The 14,231-nt window shown below is 56.3% G+C and overlaps 1 protein-coding gene across 1 annotated transcript in view; it reads right to left on the bottom strand.

Annotated features, from left to right (window-relative positions):
• The window catches only part of SDC3 (syndecan 3), a 42,060-nt gene extending 28,212 nt beyond the window's left edge, over window positions 1-13,848 (bottom strand). The window contains exon 1 of the mRNA XM_055705980.1: window positions 13,674-13,848. Coding sequence (XP_055561955.1) covers window positions 13,674-13,775 — 102 coding nt within the window. The 5' untranslated portion in view covers window positions 13,776-13,848. The remainder of the gene's footprint in view (window positions 1-13,673) is intronic.
• Between the last annotated feature and the right edge of the window lie 383 nt (window positions 13,849-14,231).

Genomic DNA, 14,231 nt, shown 5'->3' with positions numbered 1-14,231 from the left:
GTTAAGAAAAAAAAACACCAAAGCCAACAACATAATCCACCACTTCTGGTCACCTTCCTGCTCACAGGCAGTTTAGCAGCATTCATCTGCGCGTCTGAATCAGGGACTGCACCAGGAAGTCCCCAAGGGGAGAAATGCTGATATTCATTTCACACCAATGTTTCCCTCAGCCTGAGCAGCTCTCGGCAAATATCCAGGCAGGAAGGAGGTTTCTGCTCCATCTTTCTACAATAGCAAAGATTCAAAGCAGCTTTAGCCTTCTGGTGGAAACATCCCTTCCTGACACATTTTGTGTTATTTGTTCAGAGCTATTCAGAGCTTTCAGCCTCTGCTGTTGAAGAAAAACTTACTATTGTAGAAAGAAAATAAAACCCACCTCAACCAGCTCTCAGATATAGTGCCTGGAAGCAGGTGAGGGACAAACAACCAATGGAAGAGGAGGGCATTTCACTGCACCTGAGGCCTCTCATTTCCACCCATAGCACTTTGCTTTAACGCCCCATGGCTGAAAGCATAAAAGGAAGAGAATGAAGTAAAGAGAGAAACGTTCTGCCCAGCCAGGGAGGGTTGAGAGGGTAAGAAAGAAGAGAAACCTCTTCTGAGGGTGTGTGGTGAGTGCATCGTCAAACATACCAACATCCTCATGGGGGGACAGGAACCAGCATCCACATGGCAGGACTGTCAAATGAACCAGCATCCCTGCACAGTGACAGGGACCAGCATCTCCCTGCAGGAGGGACTGTCAAATCTACCAGCATCTCCACATGGGGACGGGGACCAGTGTCCCTCCAGGAGGGACTGTCAAACATTCCAGCTTCTCCACGTGGGGATGGGGACCAGCATCCCTGCAGGAGGGACTATCAAACATCCCAGCTTCTCCACGTGGGGATGAGAACCAGTGTCCCCACACAGGAGAGGTACCAGCAACCCTGCAGGGGGATTGTCAAACACCCTAGCATCGCTGCATGGGGATGGGGACTAGCATCCCCAGGCAAATACCATCCAACTACACTCAGTGCCCACTCTCACCATTTTGAGCCCTGCAGCTCTTCTCACCCACAACCCAAAAGCCATCAGACCAGGAGGAAAAGCAGGGAGAACTCCACCCCAGGGCAGCATGTTCCCAGGGCATCAGGATGCTTGTGGCTCCCTGGCAGCTGCCAGCAGAAGCCATGGGGGCTGTTTCATTTCACGCTCAGCTTGCTCCACTGGGGAAAGCTTTCTGGCCTCTGTAAGGAAGAATATCTCCATGCAAAGACCATCTCCCACCACACACTGTGTTTTCCTCAAAGCCTCAGCTCCCAGCTCAGTCAAAGGATTCACCTTGCACTTGGAAAAGTATTTCCATCTCAAGTCAGCAGGCAAAGCTTGAAAATGGGACCCCAAGAAGCTCTCACAGCCCCGTGGGTGAGGGAAACTGCCCAAAATATTGATTTTACAAAACAGGAAGATTTTCAAGAGGGTTTCACTACTGGTGTGATTGCATCGGAAAGGCATGTTGTTGCAAAAGAAAACATTAAAAAGTCAAGACATTTATTAGCCTGAAACACCAACCAACCCTTCATTTTCAAGTCAGAACAGGCCAGGATGTCTTCATAACAGGTTCCTTCTTTTTCTCCAGGAAACACTTTCCTCCACTTCAATGGGACCATCAGCTCCAGGAAAATGTGGCTTTCCAGGTCCCTATCCTTCCCTCTGGCCACAGGCAGGACCCGCCGCCGCCCCTGGGCATTGCCTGCCCAGTGCCCTGCTGGTTGTTTCACCCAGACTTGCTCTTCCTCCCGGATTTCCCCTCCTGAGGTTTTCTTTCCTCTTTCACATACAAGGAAGGCTGGAGCTGTGCCATGCCAAGCATTTGGTCCCTGAGCCACCTAGCCAAGGTGTGCAGACCCTCAGAGCTCTTTGCCACAACAAGTCTGGTCCCCAAAACCTTCGGTAACACAAAATGCTGCGACGCTGGGTGTTATGGCAGGGATAGCCCCAACCTGTGCCCAGGCCCAGACCACAGCAACAGTGAACCCTGAACCTCCATCTTCTTGCCCCAGAGAAGCAGCCATGCTCCTCAGCCAGGTTAAAACCTTTGCAGAAGAAAAAAAATCATGAAAATCCCTAAACCACTGATTTTTAAGCAGGGAAGTACAAGGCTTGAGCAAACAAATGTGACCCGTGGGCCTTGCCGCTCGCTGGAGAAATGGGGACTTTTTTTTCCCCTAGAAGATACTGGGTCAAGCAAAGCAAAATCAAAATCCCCCTCATCCACAGGATTTGGCCTGTTTCTCTGGGAGTGCCTGTTTTCCCTCATCTCCCGCCCCATCCTCACCCCTGCCACAACCCGGGGTGGGGAAGGACCCGTTTGCACATGATAAATCCCTCTGCAGCTGGCCAAGGCGCTGGAGAACTTCAATCATGGAGCTTCCCTAATTAACAGCATCCAGAGACACACAGGAGGCACCGAACCCGCTCTGATATTGCTGCAAAAACCAAAGAGAAAGAACCCAATTAACTTCTTGGTGCCCTTTCATTTTATGTCAAGACTGAGCTTTTAATGTGCTCGGGAGAGACACAAGATCGGAGTTTCAGAGCGGTTTGGTACTCCTGGTTATGGGAGGGGGGTTAGACCTTGTCCCATCCTCCAGAGCCACCGAATGGGAGCGCAGGAGGCAGGGAGACTGCAACCCTGGCTGAGGGTGGGAAGCACTTGGAAAAGAGCTGGAATAGCACACAAACCATGTTGCTGGAGTGGACTTTCCCCCCCCCCCCCCGCTTCCTCTTGCTATTTTAACAGAGACAGACATGTCCTTGATGATTTTCAAGGGCTATAAATGTTTTATGTCCCTTTTCTCTGTGCTCAGACAGCAACTTTTCCTGATGCTCAGTGGAAGCAAGACCTGGAGCGGAGCAGCTGGGTGCTGCCAGGGTGCAAAGGGACCAGGACACCAGCTGCAGGGAGAGGATCCAGCCCTGTATCCACATGGAAAGTCAGCATCCCCCTGCATCACATCCTCTCCTTCCCCCCATCCCTAGAAGGGGATCCCACTGCCCAGCCTCTGTGCAGGATGGCTTTCTGCTGCAGAAAACCATATAGTTTTTAAAACCCTCTGGGGGCTTTGTTGCTCTCAAGAGTTATTTATAGCTGGAGGCAAACTGTGCTTGCTGGGAGCAGCTGGAATTGCACCAGGACAAGCAGGATCCAGCCCATGCCTGCAGCAGGGTGGTGGGTGCTGGGGTGAGCATCCCACCTGGAGCCAGAATCAGTCCCAAAACCACTGGGCCCCTGCACCACCATGGGAGAGAAGGTGTGGGATGCTCACCTGCTGGGGGTCAGGGGGTTTGTGGAGAGAGTTGGAGTTTTTTAGATCAAATCTGGAGCAAAGAGGATGAGTTGCAGATGAGAGGCTCAGGAACAGCCCAGCCACTGGTTTGCAGCTCCTATCCAAAAACGCAGTCACCCAACCCAACCTATTTCACCAAGAGCATTTCCCAGGGGGTGGGAAATTCACCCCATGTGGCCCCTCATCTGCTCTGAGCATCCAAAGTGGAGCAGGAGGGAAGAAATGGTCCCTTCCCCAAAACCTTGGCGTCCAGCCCTGCTCCTCTCACACACCCGGCTGGGGGAGGGCTTGCCCAGCTTAATTGCTGGCAGCCTGTCCTCCTCACGTCCTGACTTTAATACAGTCCATCAAGCAAAACACTCCAGCTGAAGCAAGGAAAATAAGGGGGGAGAGGGATGGGAAGGGGACGCCCGGCTGCCTGTAGGCAGCAGCCATTTCCCAAACCCGGGGATGCAGCAGCCTGCCGGCACGAGGCACATGGGGATGAGGGGCATGTCACCCTATCCCTGCCCGATGGAAAGCAACTGCTCCTTCCCCTGTCCCAGCATTGCTAGCAGCATGAAGCTGTTCGGCATGGATCCAGTAATGCTTTTCATCCAGAGGTTACAGCACTAGGATGCATGGCCCCAGGGGAATTAGCCCGGCTGCAGAAGCATCCTTTGCTTGTGCTGGTAAGAGCAAACAGAGCGTTTGGAGCTAGGTCAGAAGGAAAAAAAGACCACATTTGTGTTCCCAGGACCCTCTCCCATACTGCCAGGTGCTTTGCAGCCGGGATGGCCCCAGCCAGATCCTCGCCCCACACCAGGCTGGTGGGACTAGCAGCCAAATGAAAAAAACAGAAATAAACTCTTTTTACCAAATATTGTATCAGGGTCTATACAGAGGAGCCCACGGGGTTGATCTTCCTCAGTCATTTCGCTGGTGCTTTTAGCCCAGCACAACACCTGCTTGAGGACTGGAAAGGAGCACCCCGAGGAGACAGCTCCATCTATTTAGATACAAAAAGTCACTGTTTAGACCCAAAAACCTGCTCCTCTGGCAGGAAGCAGCCAGAACACAGAGCTATTGCTTCCTTCAGCCCCAGCCACCCCTGCCTGCTGCCTTCCCTTTACAGATGGTGTAATTTCAATTTCCTCCCAGGTCTGGGTGTGTTTGAAGCTGGATTGCTGCACAGAGTCTGACCAGGCTTTTTTTTCACCTTTTCACATCTCAACTGAAATTACCCAACGGATGTGCCTTTCAGACTATTTCTGGTCTTGTTTGGGATGCTACACACACAAATAGAGGTTGGCTGGCTGCAGAGTGAGCTCAGATTTGGTAAACAGGATCCTTCACACACACATCTCTGGCTGGGCAAGCCCGTATGTAGCAGGGGCATTTCCTGAACATACAGGAGATCCACAGGATTTCATGCCAACAGAGGACAGTGGCTTGCTCCAAGGATGCAGACCCTCATGGCGCATCCTCTCTGCTGACTCTTTGCAGCCCCTTTTTACTGCAAGAGTAAGCAGGCACAGTCTGGTTGAGCTCAGCCCAAAGACAAGGAGGCACAGCTGCTCCAGACGTGGTGGGCACTGCTGCGGGATGCCACTAGCAAAGAAATGTCCATAGGGATGCGTACATCCCCATGAGGGACGATGCTCCAGGGACCAGCCAGTGGGTACCAGGCAATCCCTGCAAACCCAGCCATGCCCATCTGATCCCCATGCCACGTTCAGTGGATTCCTTGTCTCTTCCTCCACAGCAGCAAGAGCCTTCCTCCCACTCTCCCCCTCCAGCCTTTGGCTGGGTGCTTGAAGAGCTCTCGCCATGGAAAATAAAGGGATTCAGGATCCTCCACAGCCAGGAGCTGTTCCCATCTAGAATGCTGCAATGATCCCCTTGGCATGGAGAGCATCTACCCACCTCCACACGAACAGCCCTGGGGATCACAAGTGGTGGCTTTAAGGACACCTATGTAGGGACATTTGGGGATGGCACAACCCACACTGCAAGGTCCTGTGCATGGCTTTAAATGCCACAGCCTGGAGATGGAACAGGCACCTTGAGTCGGAGGAGCAGACGTTAATTAAACCCAATTAATGGCAAGAGGGCAAAGCGGAAGAATGAGCTGCATCACCCCAGTTACAGCACTGAGGGGTGCGGCTCATCACTAACACCCCAAAAATCCTAGGGTTCCTGCCCAGCAAAGCAAGCCCCTGCAGCCCCAGCAACCCCACTCCATGCTGCAGGAGATGCTGCAGTGCTACAGAGGACACCCCAGGAGCCAGGCCAGCTTGCTAACCCTCCCTACAGCCCTCTCCCACAGCCTAATTGCAGCTTGCCAGGCAGCTAACAAGCAAGTTACACCCAAAACAATTATTTACTGAAAAATGGGGAGAAACAGCTCCTTTCAGTGCCAGGAGAAAACAAAAACAATGGATTAATCGATTACGGAGGCTGGGTGCTGTTGGGGGCCATGTCCCAGGCAGCTCCGCTCACCTGGGCAGCCCAGCAGGGTGCAGCTCTGGCATGCACAGGTCCCCGGGGAGCCTGCGGTGGGGGGATGATGCCCCCTGGCCATAAGACCAGCACAGAGCCCCATTTCACCCCAGCTTGCTACACCTGATGCCTTGAGTTCCTATATGATGCCCAGGTCCTTGTTTAACACCCCGATTTCTCCATCAGTAAATACGTGTTGGCACGCTCCCTAATTAACAGCAGGTTCATTAACAGCAGGATCCCCCACCCCCCAGGTTTCCAAGGGATGTTTGTAATCATTCTCTGACAGAGGCAACAGCAGCACTGCACAGGGCTCCACACACCCTGGCAGGGCACAGACTTGCAGTCACTGGTAGTTAATGAGGGCTTAATTAGCGCTCATCAGTGCCATGTGGTGCTCCAGGTCACAGCCCCTGGCACCCAAGCGCACTGCCCAGGCTGGGGTGCACCAAGCTCATCAGGCCTCAGGAGGAGGGGAGTGCCCTGCAAAGCTGATTTATTATGTGCTGCATTATTTGTCCTGGAGGAGGCAATGAGAAAGGGGGTGGTGACACCGTCCAAGGACCAAAGCACCCCAAAGTCACAGGGACATGGCAGCTGCCTCTCCCAGGACCTCCAAAAAAGGGAACCTCACACTCAGAGCAGCCTCCTGGGTGCGGGTGAAAATATCATCGGAGCTGCATAAAATCATCCCATTTCATCAACAAATACCTGGCAGCTCTGGGTTTTTCCACTGGGCCAGAGCCAGGGCTTTGGAGGCATTTAAGTGCCGGTCCCTGCTTCCTCCCCACGCTCCCCATAAGTGCCATCTCCCGTGACACTCAGCTCTGGCTCTTAAGTACCCTCATCCTGGTGGCAGGAGATTCCCACGACACCCTCACCTAACACTGAGCAAATATACTTGGAGCCTGTGTACAAGGGAGAAGGAAAATTAAAGGCCGAGTGATGTTACTCGCCAGAAAGCCTCCAAAATGGGGAAAAAAATGCATTATTCCAGCTTCCTCTGATTCATCTTCATGGGTTGCGATGGAGAGGTTTCCCAGCAGCATCTCGAGACACAACAGACATTCTCAGGACAGGCAGCACCTAGAAAAGTTGTTAGGAGCCCAGTGGACCAAAATTTGCTTTAAATGATCTGGAAATGGGGGACCTACACCTAGTTTGGGGCAGTAAAGCTCTTTGTGCACGCTGTGCCAGTACCACTCACTGCCTCTGCAAGGAAAACTGCTTTGGGGTAGGAAAGAAACACAGGGGCTTTCTGTTCAGTTATAGCTTTCCTTGCAAAAAATAAGAAATAATTAAGGGGTTTTTTTAAATGCCCATTTTGGACCAAAACTCCCACTCTCTGTCCCCAAAATGCATCCCTCTGCTATATTTTTGACATTTGCTAACGCGAGCATCACTTATAAACCAAGCCAAACTCACACTTGGGACTACACGCCTTCCTTAGCAGTTATTCAGCCCAACCAACGCGGCTCATGAAATAGCTTCATTCCCCTCTCCTCCTCCTCCAGAAAACAGCATTTTTTGGCAAATAAACTGTTTTGCCAACAAGTTGTGCTCCACGCTGCCTGAGAGACGATGCTTGTCCCAGCTCTAGCCTCCTCCACCTCAATGGGCCCCAATTCAGGTCCCCCACACTGGGGCTGCAGTGGTGGGGACACATGCCCAGGCTCCCCCACATTAAGGTTTTCTCCCCTCTTGCTAAAACACTCCTTATTTCGCCACTGGCCAGGAAAGAAGAAGCAACCCTGAGGTTGCTGCTGTTATTTTTATCTTGAAATAAGTAGTTTGAACTGTGGCCAAGCTGTTCCGAAGGAGGGAAATGCTTTGCATTGTGACCGCAGAGATGTAAACACATGCAGCCTCCCTTTTGGCAGGGGCACATCACGTGGCTGAGGCAGAGTGCACATCCTGATCCAGACCGGACAGAGCTAGAATCACCTATTCTGGGATGCTGAGGTGGAAAAGGGGGATGCAAGTTTTGGGAAGCATCACTCCCAGGGTGGGGATGCAGTGGTACTGTTCACCCCCAGATAGATGCTGTCTCCTCCATCTGCTCAATGCATTTCACACACTGCCACAGCTGAGTGAAATACTGGTTTAACCAGAATTAACTTTTCCAGTAATTTTAACAAAAAGCTTTGAAAGAACCAGCTCTAAAAATGCTTTTACCATCCTGACAACAAAAAGGAGCATCCCTGTGCCACCTGCATGACCCCAGGTTCAATTCCATTCCTTCCTGACCACAGCAAGACCCCTCAAAACACTGTTTGTCAGGGCAGATGCTGCAACCAGTTTGAGTTTGGCAGCCCCAGGAGCCACTCTTTGCCTGGATCCAGTCACATCCTTCCCTCCTGCCTTGACTTCCAACAGCTCCTGTCCTGCCCCGCAGGGCTGGGCACAAAAGGGGGGCCTTTGCCCTGTGTGTTGCTCATGAAGGTCGCCAAAACACTTGGGAGCTTTGCACAAGAAACTCGGCGTAAATGTCAAATTAATTAACTGGGAAAGATGTATGCATTGCCACAAAAAGCTCTCTGTTTCACCCCGCTGCCCTTACTCCCACCTCCGCTCTCCCCAGAGCCAGGCACTGGCTACGTATGGCTTGTGAAAGCCACGGCCAGGGGAGGCAAAGGGCTGCTGGACACTCCTGATGGGAAATATTTCCCCCTGCTATAAAGCACCACATCAAGGGAACAGGGAAAAAGCACAAAGCAAGGATGGAAAAGCTGGGAAACCCTCTCCGGCAGCTGCTGCTCCTCCCTCCGTGCACGTGCTGTGGCACCGTCTCCAGGGACACAGCCGGGGAGGGATGAGCATCTTCTGCTGGGGCCAGGCTGACACTGCCGGGCTGAAAAAGAGGCACGTCCCCCTTTCTGCCCATGAGAGGCTCGACAGCACCACCGGTTTTGCGGGGTAAATCTTTCTCCAGCAGCCCCCCAGGGTCCTGAGCCAAAGGAGCCTTATGCAGGCGTTAACCAGCTTGGGGAGGGGCTGAGGACCACAGCTCTGGGGAAGGTACCCCTGCCTGCTGGTCCCAGGGGACAGCAATCCCCGTGCTGAAGGGGATTTCTCCCCACAAATAATGGCTCTCCACCTCCTGAGCACCGAGGCTGGGTTTGCAGAGATGCTGAGTGCCAGGTTCATGCATCAAGGAGCAGAATAAAAGCAAAAAAACCACTCAGAGCCACACAAGGAAAAGATCGGACCAGGCCTCCTTGCCCCGCTCTGAGCATGGGGGAAGCTCGGTGGGATGAGGGTGTGGGTACAGAATTAACGCCCTGACCAAAAACTGTTTTAAAGCTTTAAAGGTTCGGGAAGGGAAAGGCGGCAGTCTCCCAGGCCACAGCCTGGCAGGGTTTGGTACCCGGCTCACGTTGTGTGGGGACAGGGAAGGGCATTCCCCCAGCCCCGCTGCCGTCTCCCAGGGTTGCCACCACCTCCCACAGCTCTTCTGAGGGAAAAGGAGCTTCAGGGACACTTGTGGACTTAACCCCCACACCACATACAGGCAGGACAGTGGCCAGAGGACCCTGCACCCCTTAAGAAGCTCTGGGACCCCCTTTTTTTTCTTTCTTTTTTTTCCCCTCAATTTCCTTATGATCTTGCTTCACCTCTTTCTCGTAAGAGGAAGGAGCTGGGTACTGAGTGCGGCTGGAGGGGGAGAGCTGGGGTGTCCCTACAAATGGGGCTGGGTCTGACCACCACATTACCCCAGTTTACACCAGGGAGCTCAAATCCACACCCCTGGGAGTCAGGCTGAGCCCCAGCAAACTCAATACATGCCACACAATTTCACGGCAGCCCCTGGAGCCCCCACAAACCTCAGAAGGGAAAGACCCTACCACAGCCCCCGTGCCAGGCTGGCTGGGGAGCTGCCAACCCCTGACTGCTGGCAGACTTCATGGGAACAAGCGTGCCCTGCAAACCCCCATATTGGTGGGACCCAGGGCTGCAGGGGTAAGCCCCCAGATCCTCTGCAGGGGGAGGTGGTTGATCCAACTCAAACCTCTGAGGGGCCACGGGGCATCTCTGGGTCCCACATTCCCCATTATCCCTTCAGATGCAGCCAAGGATGGATTTTAAGGGATTGCAAGGAGCGAGGGATGCCATACCACACTGAATCTCGCCCGGAGAGCCCCTCAGATACATACTGTGGGACTGAAGCAAAATCACCTTCCCAGTACCCTGTGAAGAGGAGCAGGATGAGGCCAGCCCCGAAGTAGCCCAGCCCCAGAGTCACCACAGGGAAAGCTCCAGCAGGGACAGGGACCTGAGCGCAGGACACATAGAAAGGTTACAGGTAGTCGATGCTCTCTGTAATTGAGGTCACACGGGGCTGGCTGGACCCACTCCCCCAGCACCTCGCTGCAGCCTAGCGCACAGGCCACCCTCACTGATTAAAGCTCATCAGCTTGCTCTTTGCCTGCATCTAATTAATGCGAGTGGTGCTGCCTGGCACTGCCCTTTCCCCGCTCTGTCCCCAAACTATTCCCAGCCACCAGCATCCCAGCTCCCTACCAAGGCCCTGTGCGAAGGAGGAAGAGGAGGAAGCAGCAACCACCCCGGCCTGTGTGTGGTCTGCAGGGTGGGGAGCAGCCAGCTCTCCCAGCTGCACAGAAAACAGCTTGTTCTTGGATTCTCAAGTGTCTAATAAGGGGTTGAGCTCACCCCCACCATGGGCACAGCTGACGCAGGGGCTCCTCTCCACCCAGCTGCCAGGATCTTCGGTTCAAGACCTCATCCTCAAAGCCATCCACAGCTGGCTCCAAAGTGATGGAGCAGGAGATGGGGGTCAGCAGTGATGCAGAGGGTGAGCTTGTGAGCTTTCCAGCCCTGGGGAATCCTGGCTAAAACAAAACCTCCATGTCCATGACGCTGTTGGAAAAACCCACTGCCAGGATTGGGTCTTGCCAGGAGAGGCAGGCCTTGCCCCACAGCCCTCCCACAGAGGCACACAAAGGGTTAAAGGGACCAATCCCAACAGACGGATACAAACACAGATACAGACACAGGGCCAAGCGGGATCGAAGCCACCACAACATCAAAGGGAAGCGTCAATTCCCGCGAGACTCGTTATGGTTCCCAGACCCTCAGCAACACCACAAGACTGGCAGCCGTGTTCCTCTGCACTGCCTGGGCCAGGGCTGGGACACACAGCACTGGGTGCATCCCCAGGAGCTCACAGGGTAGGTACCAGCAGGAGCCAGAGTTATTTGTCCAGTCTCCACAATGCAAACATTAATTACTTCTCCAGGCACTGCTCTGGAGAAGGGCTCCCTGGCAGCGACCAGGATCCTGCACAGGGTTTGCAGGCAGCGTTACCCAGTTGCCTGCACAACTGCACAAGGGACACGAGGGTCCCCAAATCCATCCCCCACGCCACTGTCACCGCAGCTGGCTGGTATGTACCAGAGCTGTGCCAAGCCACTGGTTCCCATTCTGGTGACCCCACGGAGAAGCTGAGACATTGTCCAACAAGACCAAACGACTTTAAAACTTCAGCAAAGAGGAGGAGAGGAGAGGCCTTGGTCACCTCCAGGTGAGGATGCCCCATAGCCCCTGGAACATCCTTCAGGGAGGGAAGCAGCCGCCTCCCTCCCCCAGCCTCTGTGGTGCCCAGGAGCATCCCATCACCGCTCCTATCCTGGCATTTAACAAGTCTGTAACCTTTCCTGCCTAATTATCCTTAGCAAATGCCAGCAACCACCTGCATCACCATCCACTAACCACAACTAAAATTCCCTAAAGGGGAAGGGGAAATGCTTATTTGGGAGGGCAGTGAGCACCCATGCAGCCGACCCCATGCCTGCCACAGGTACTGGAGGTGCTGGCACAGCCACACTCACCTCTCACTGTCACAGGCACCCAGTGATGGAAGGGAGCTGTCAGCAGAGCTCAGGCTTCCCCGGATCAATAGCAAAGTGCAATATTCAGTTTAATAAACTGCCCTTTGATTCATGGCATGACATCACCGGGAGCCACAATATTTATTGTCACTCAGACAAGTAAATCACGCACCTGATGGTGTCCTCCATAGCGGCTCAGCAGACTCCTCGGAAACACTAAAGTTGCATCTGCCTCTTTGGGAGGGGAATAACCACTGCCAGGAAAGCCGGGCAAACACCCCACATGCACCCATTGCCTCACAGAAATCAGGGTGCCATCCTGCAGTACCCGCAAACCAGAACGCCAGGAGGATGGGGAAGGGCTCTGGATTATTGAATACAGCAGGTTGCCCGCTGGCAACCAGCCAGGTCCTGGGACTTCTTCCCCTCTTACAGAGGGGGGGAATAGGCAGCCTTATTTCCACCCCCCCCACCCACCCCCCCACTACACTCTCCCATTCCTTCTGGGCTGTGCTGGTTGCATGGGAAAAGCATCTTCTGGCTGCAGGAGGATCCTTTCCATAGAGCATCACTAAACAGCCAGTACCCCACAAAGCCACCCTGGCTCCCCCAAACGCTCCTGTAAGCAACTTGCAAAGAGTGAGCACAGGGCAGGGCGCAGGCAGGGTATAGGCAGGAAGTGGGCAGGGGGGCTCTGATGGAGGGTATCCCAGCCAGAGCATGCTGGCCATGGGGAGAAGCAGTTTTGGAAGTACCACGAGAAGCCATGGACCCTTTCCTCCTGCCAGTAGCAAAATTCCCTCCCATGGGCAGGGCTGGGAAAACCTCCCGGGAAGAGCCGGTGCAGAGCGGGGCAATGTCCACGCAGGCAAGGGGCGAGTAGCAGGCAGGGCTTGCCTGCACTTACCCCATACAGCCGCGAGGGCGATTCCAGGGGGCAGGCAGGGGGACAGGCAGGGATGGGGCAACACCGCCCCCCCGCCCCCCCCGTTTCTTCTGCCACAAAGCAGGAGCGGGTTTTCCCTCCCTGTCCCCCCTCACAGGGTCATTTTTAAAGCGTGTTTCCCTACGACCTTCAAATGGCATCTGCCGCCAGCCTACTCCCCACGCACACCGGGGGGGGGTGTGGGCACCCCGCCCCCCACCCCACCTGCCAGCTGCTGCCGGCCCTGCCTGTACTGCGGGGCTGAGCCCCTGCCCCAGCCCTGCCCGCACCCCGGGGCTGAGCCCCTGCCTGGGGAGGGGGCGCAGGGGAAGAGGGCACCCGGGCGGGCAGCGGCTGCGCAGGGGTTCGGGGGGTTGTGCAGGCGGGGGGCGGTGGGGCAGCACGGGGCAGGGGGCGGGGAGTGGAGCTCCCGGGGAGGTGGGCGCCCCCCAGCCCCGAGCAGGGGGCGAGCCCCAGCGTGGGCGGCGGAGTCCCAGAGCCCCCCATTCAGCCACCCAGCCAGGTGCCCCAGAGCCCAGCCGCGCAGGGGGGCGGCTCCGGGACCCCCCCCACGCCGGGTGCGGGGCCCAGGGCAGGCTGTCGCGGCCAGCGGGTGCCGGACCCCCCCGCCCAATCCAATACCGCTCCCGCGGCCCCCGCCCGCTGCGGTGCCCCCCGCCCGCTGCCGCTCCGCTCACGATGCCGATCGCGCCCCCCTGAGCTCGGCCCCGGCCCCGGTGCCGCTCCACTCACGATGCCGACCCCCCCCATCCCGGTGCCGGTCCACGCACGATGCCGGTGCCCCCCCTCCGAGCCCGGTACCGGTCCCCCGCCCGCTGCCGCTCCACTCACGATACCTATCCCCCCACACCCCGGTGCCCCCAGCCCGCTGCCGCTCCACGCACGATGCCGGTGCCCTTCACCCGCTGCCGCTCCACGCACGATACCGATCGCCGCCCCCCAGCCCGTTGCCTGTGTCCCCCCCGCCCGCTGCCGGTCCACGCATGATGCCTACCCCCCACCCCCTACCCCCCTCCCGCCGCCTACCGATGGCCCCCCGGCCCCCCGCGCCCCCCCGGCACTCACCAGCGCGGCGCGGGCGTTGAGCAGCAGCAGCAGCAGCAGCGGCAGCAGCACCGCAAGGCTCCGCAGCCCCCGGGGCGCCGGCGGCGGCACCTCCCCGGGCATCTTCCTGCCGCAAGGACGCTGGCGGCGGCGGCGGCGGCTGCAGCGGCGGGAGGCGGCGGCGGGGGCGGGGAAGGGCCTTTGTTGCCGCCGCCCGCGGGAGGCGGTGTGGGTGCGGGCCGCCGCGCCGCCCTCCCCGCCGCGTCCCCCCTGCGCCGCCCTGCAGGAAGCACCGGCCCCCCCCGCCTTGGACCGGCCCCGCCACCCGGAGGGTGTGGGGTGGTGGTGGGGTGCACTGGGGTAGGGAAAGGATTGGGGTAAACTGGGGGGGGGGGGGGCGGGGTTGGGGAGATAGGGTAGCTGGGGCAGATGGGGGGGCTCTGGGGTAGATATAATGGGGGAGCTGGGGGCAGATTCGGAACCCAAAGGTAAATACCAGGGAGATCGGCAGCAGACTAGGGGGAGCTGGGGAAGAGTGGGGGATCCCAGGGGGAGATGGGGCAGACTGGGAAGTCCCGG

Source organism: Falco cherrug, chromosome 3 (genome assembly GCF_023634085.1).
Source record: "Falco cherrug isolate bFalChe1 chromosome 3, bFalChe1.pri, whole genome shotgun sequence".
In the NCBI taxonomy this organism is placed as follows: domain Eukaryota; kingdom Metazoa; phylum Chordata; class Aves; order Falconiformes; family Falconidae; genus Falco; species Falco cherrug.
This window is presented reverse-complemented; position numbering and strand designations above follow the sequence as displayed.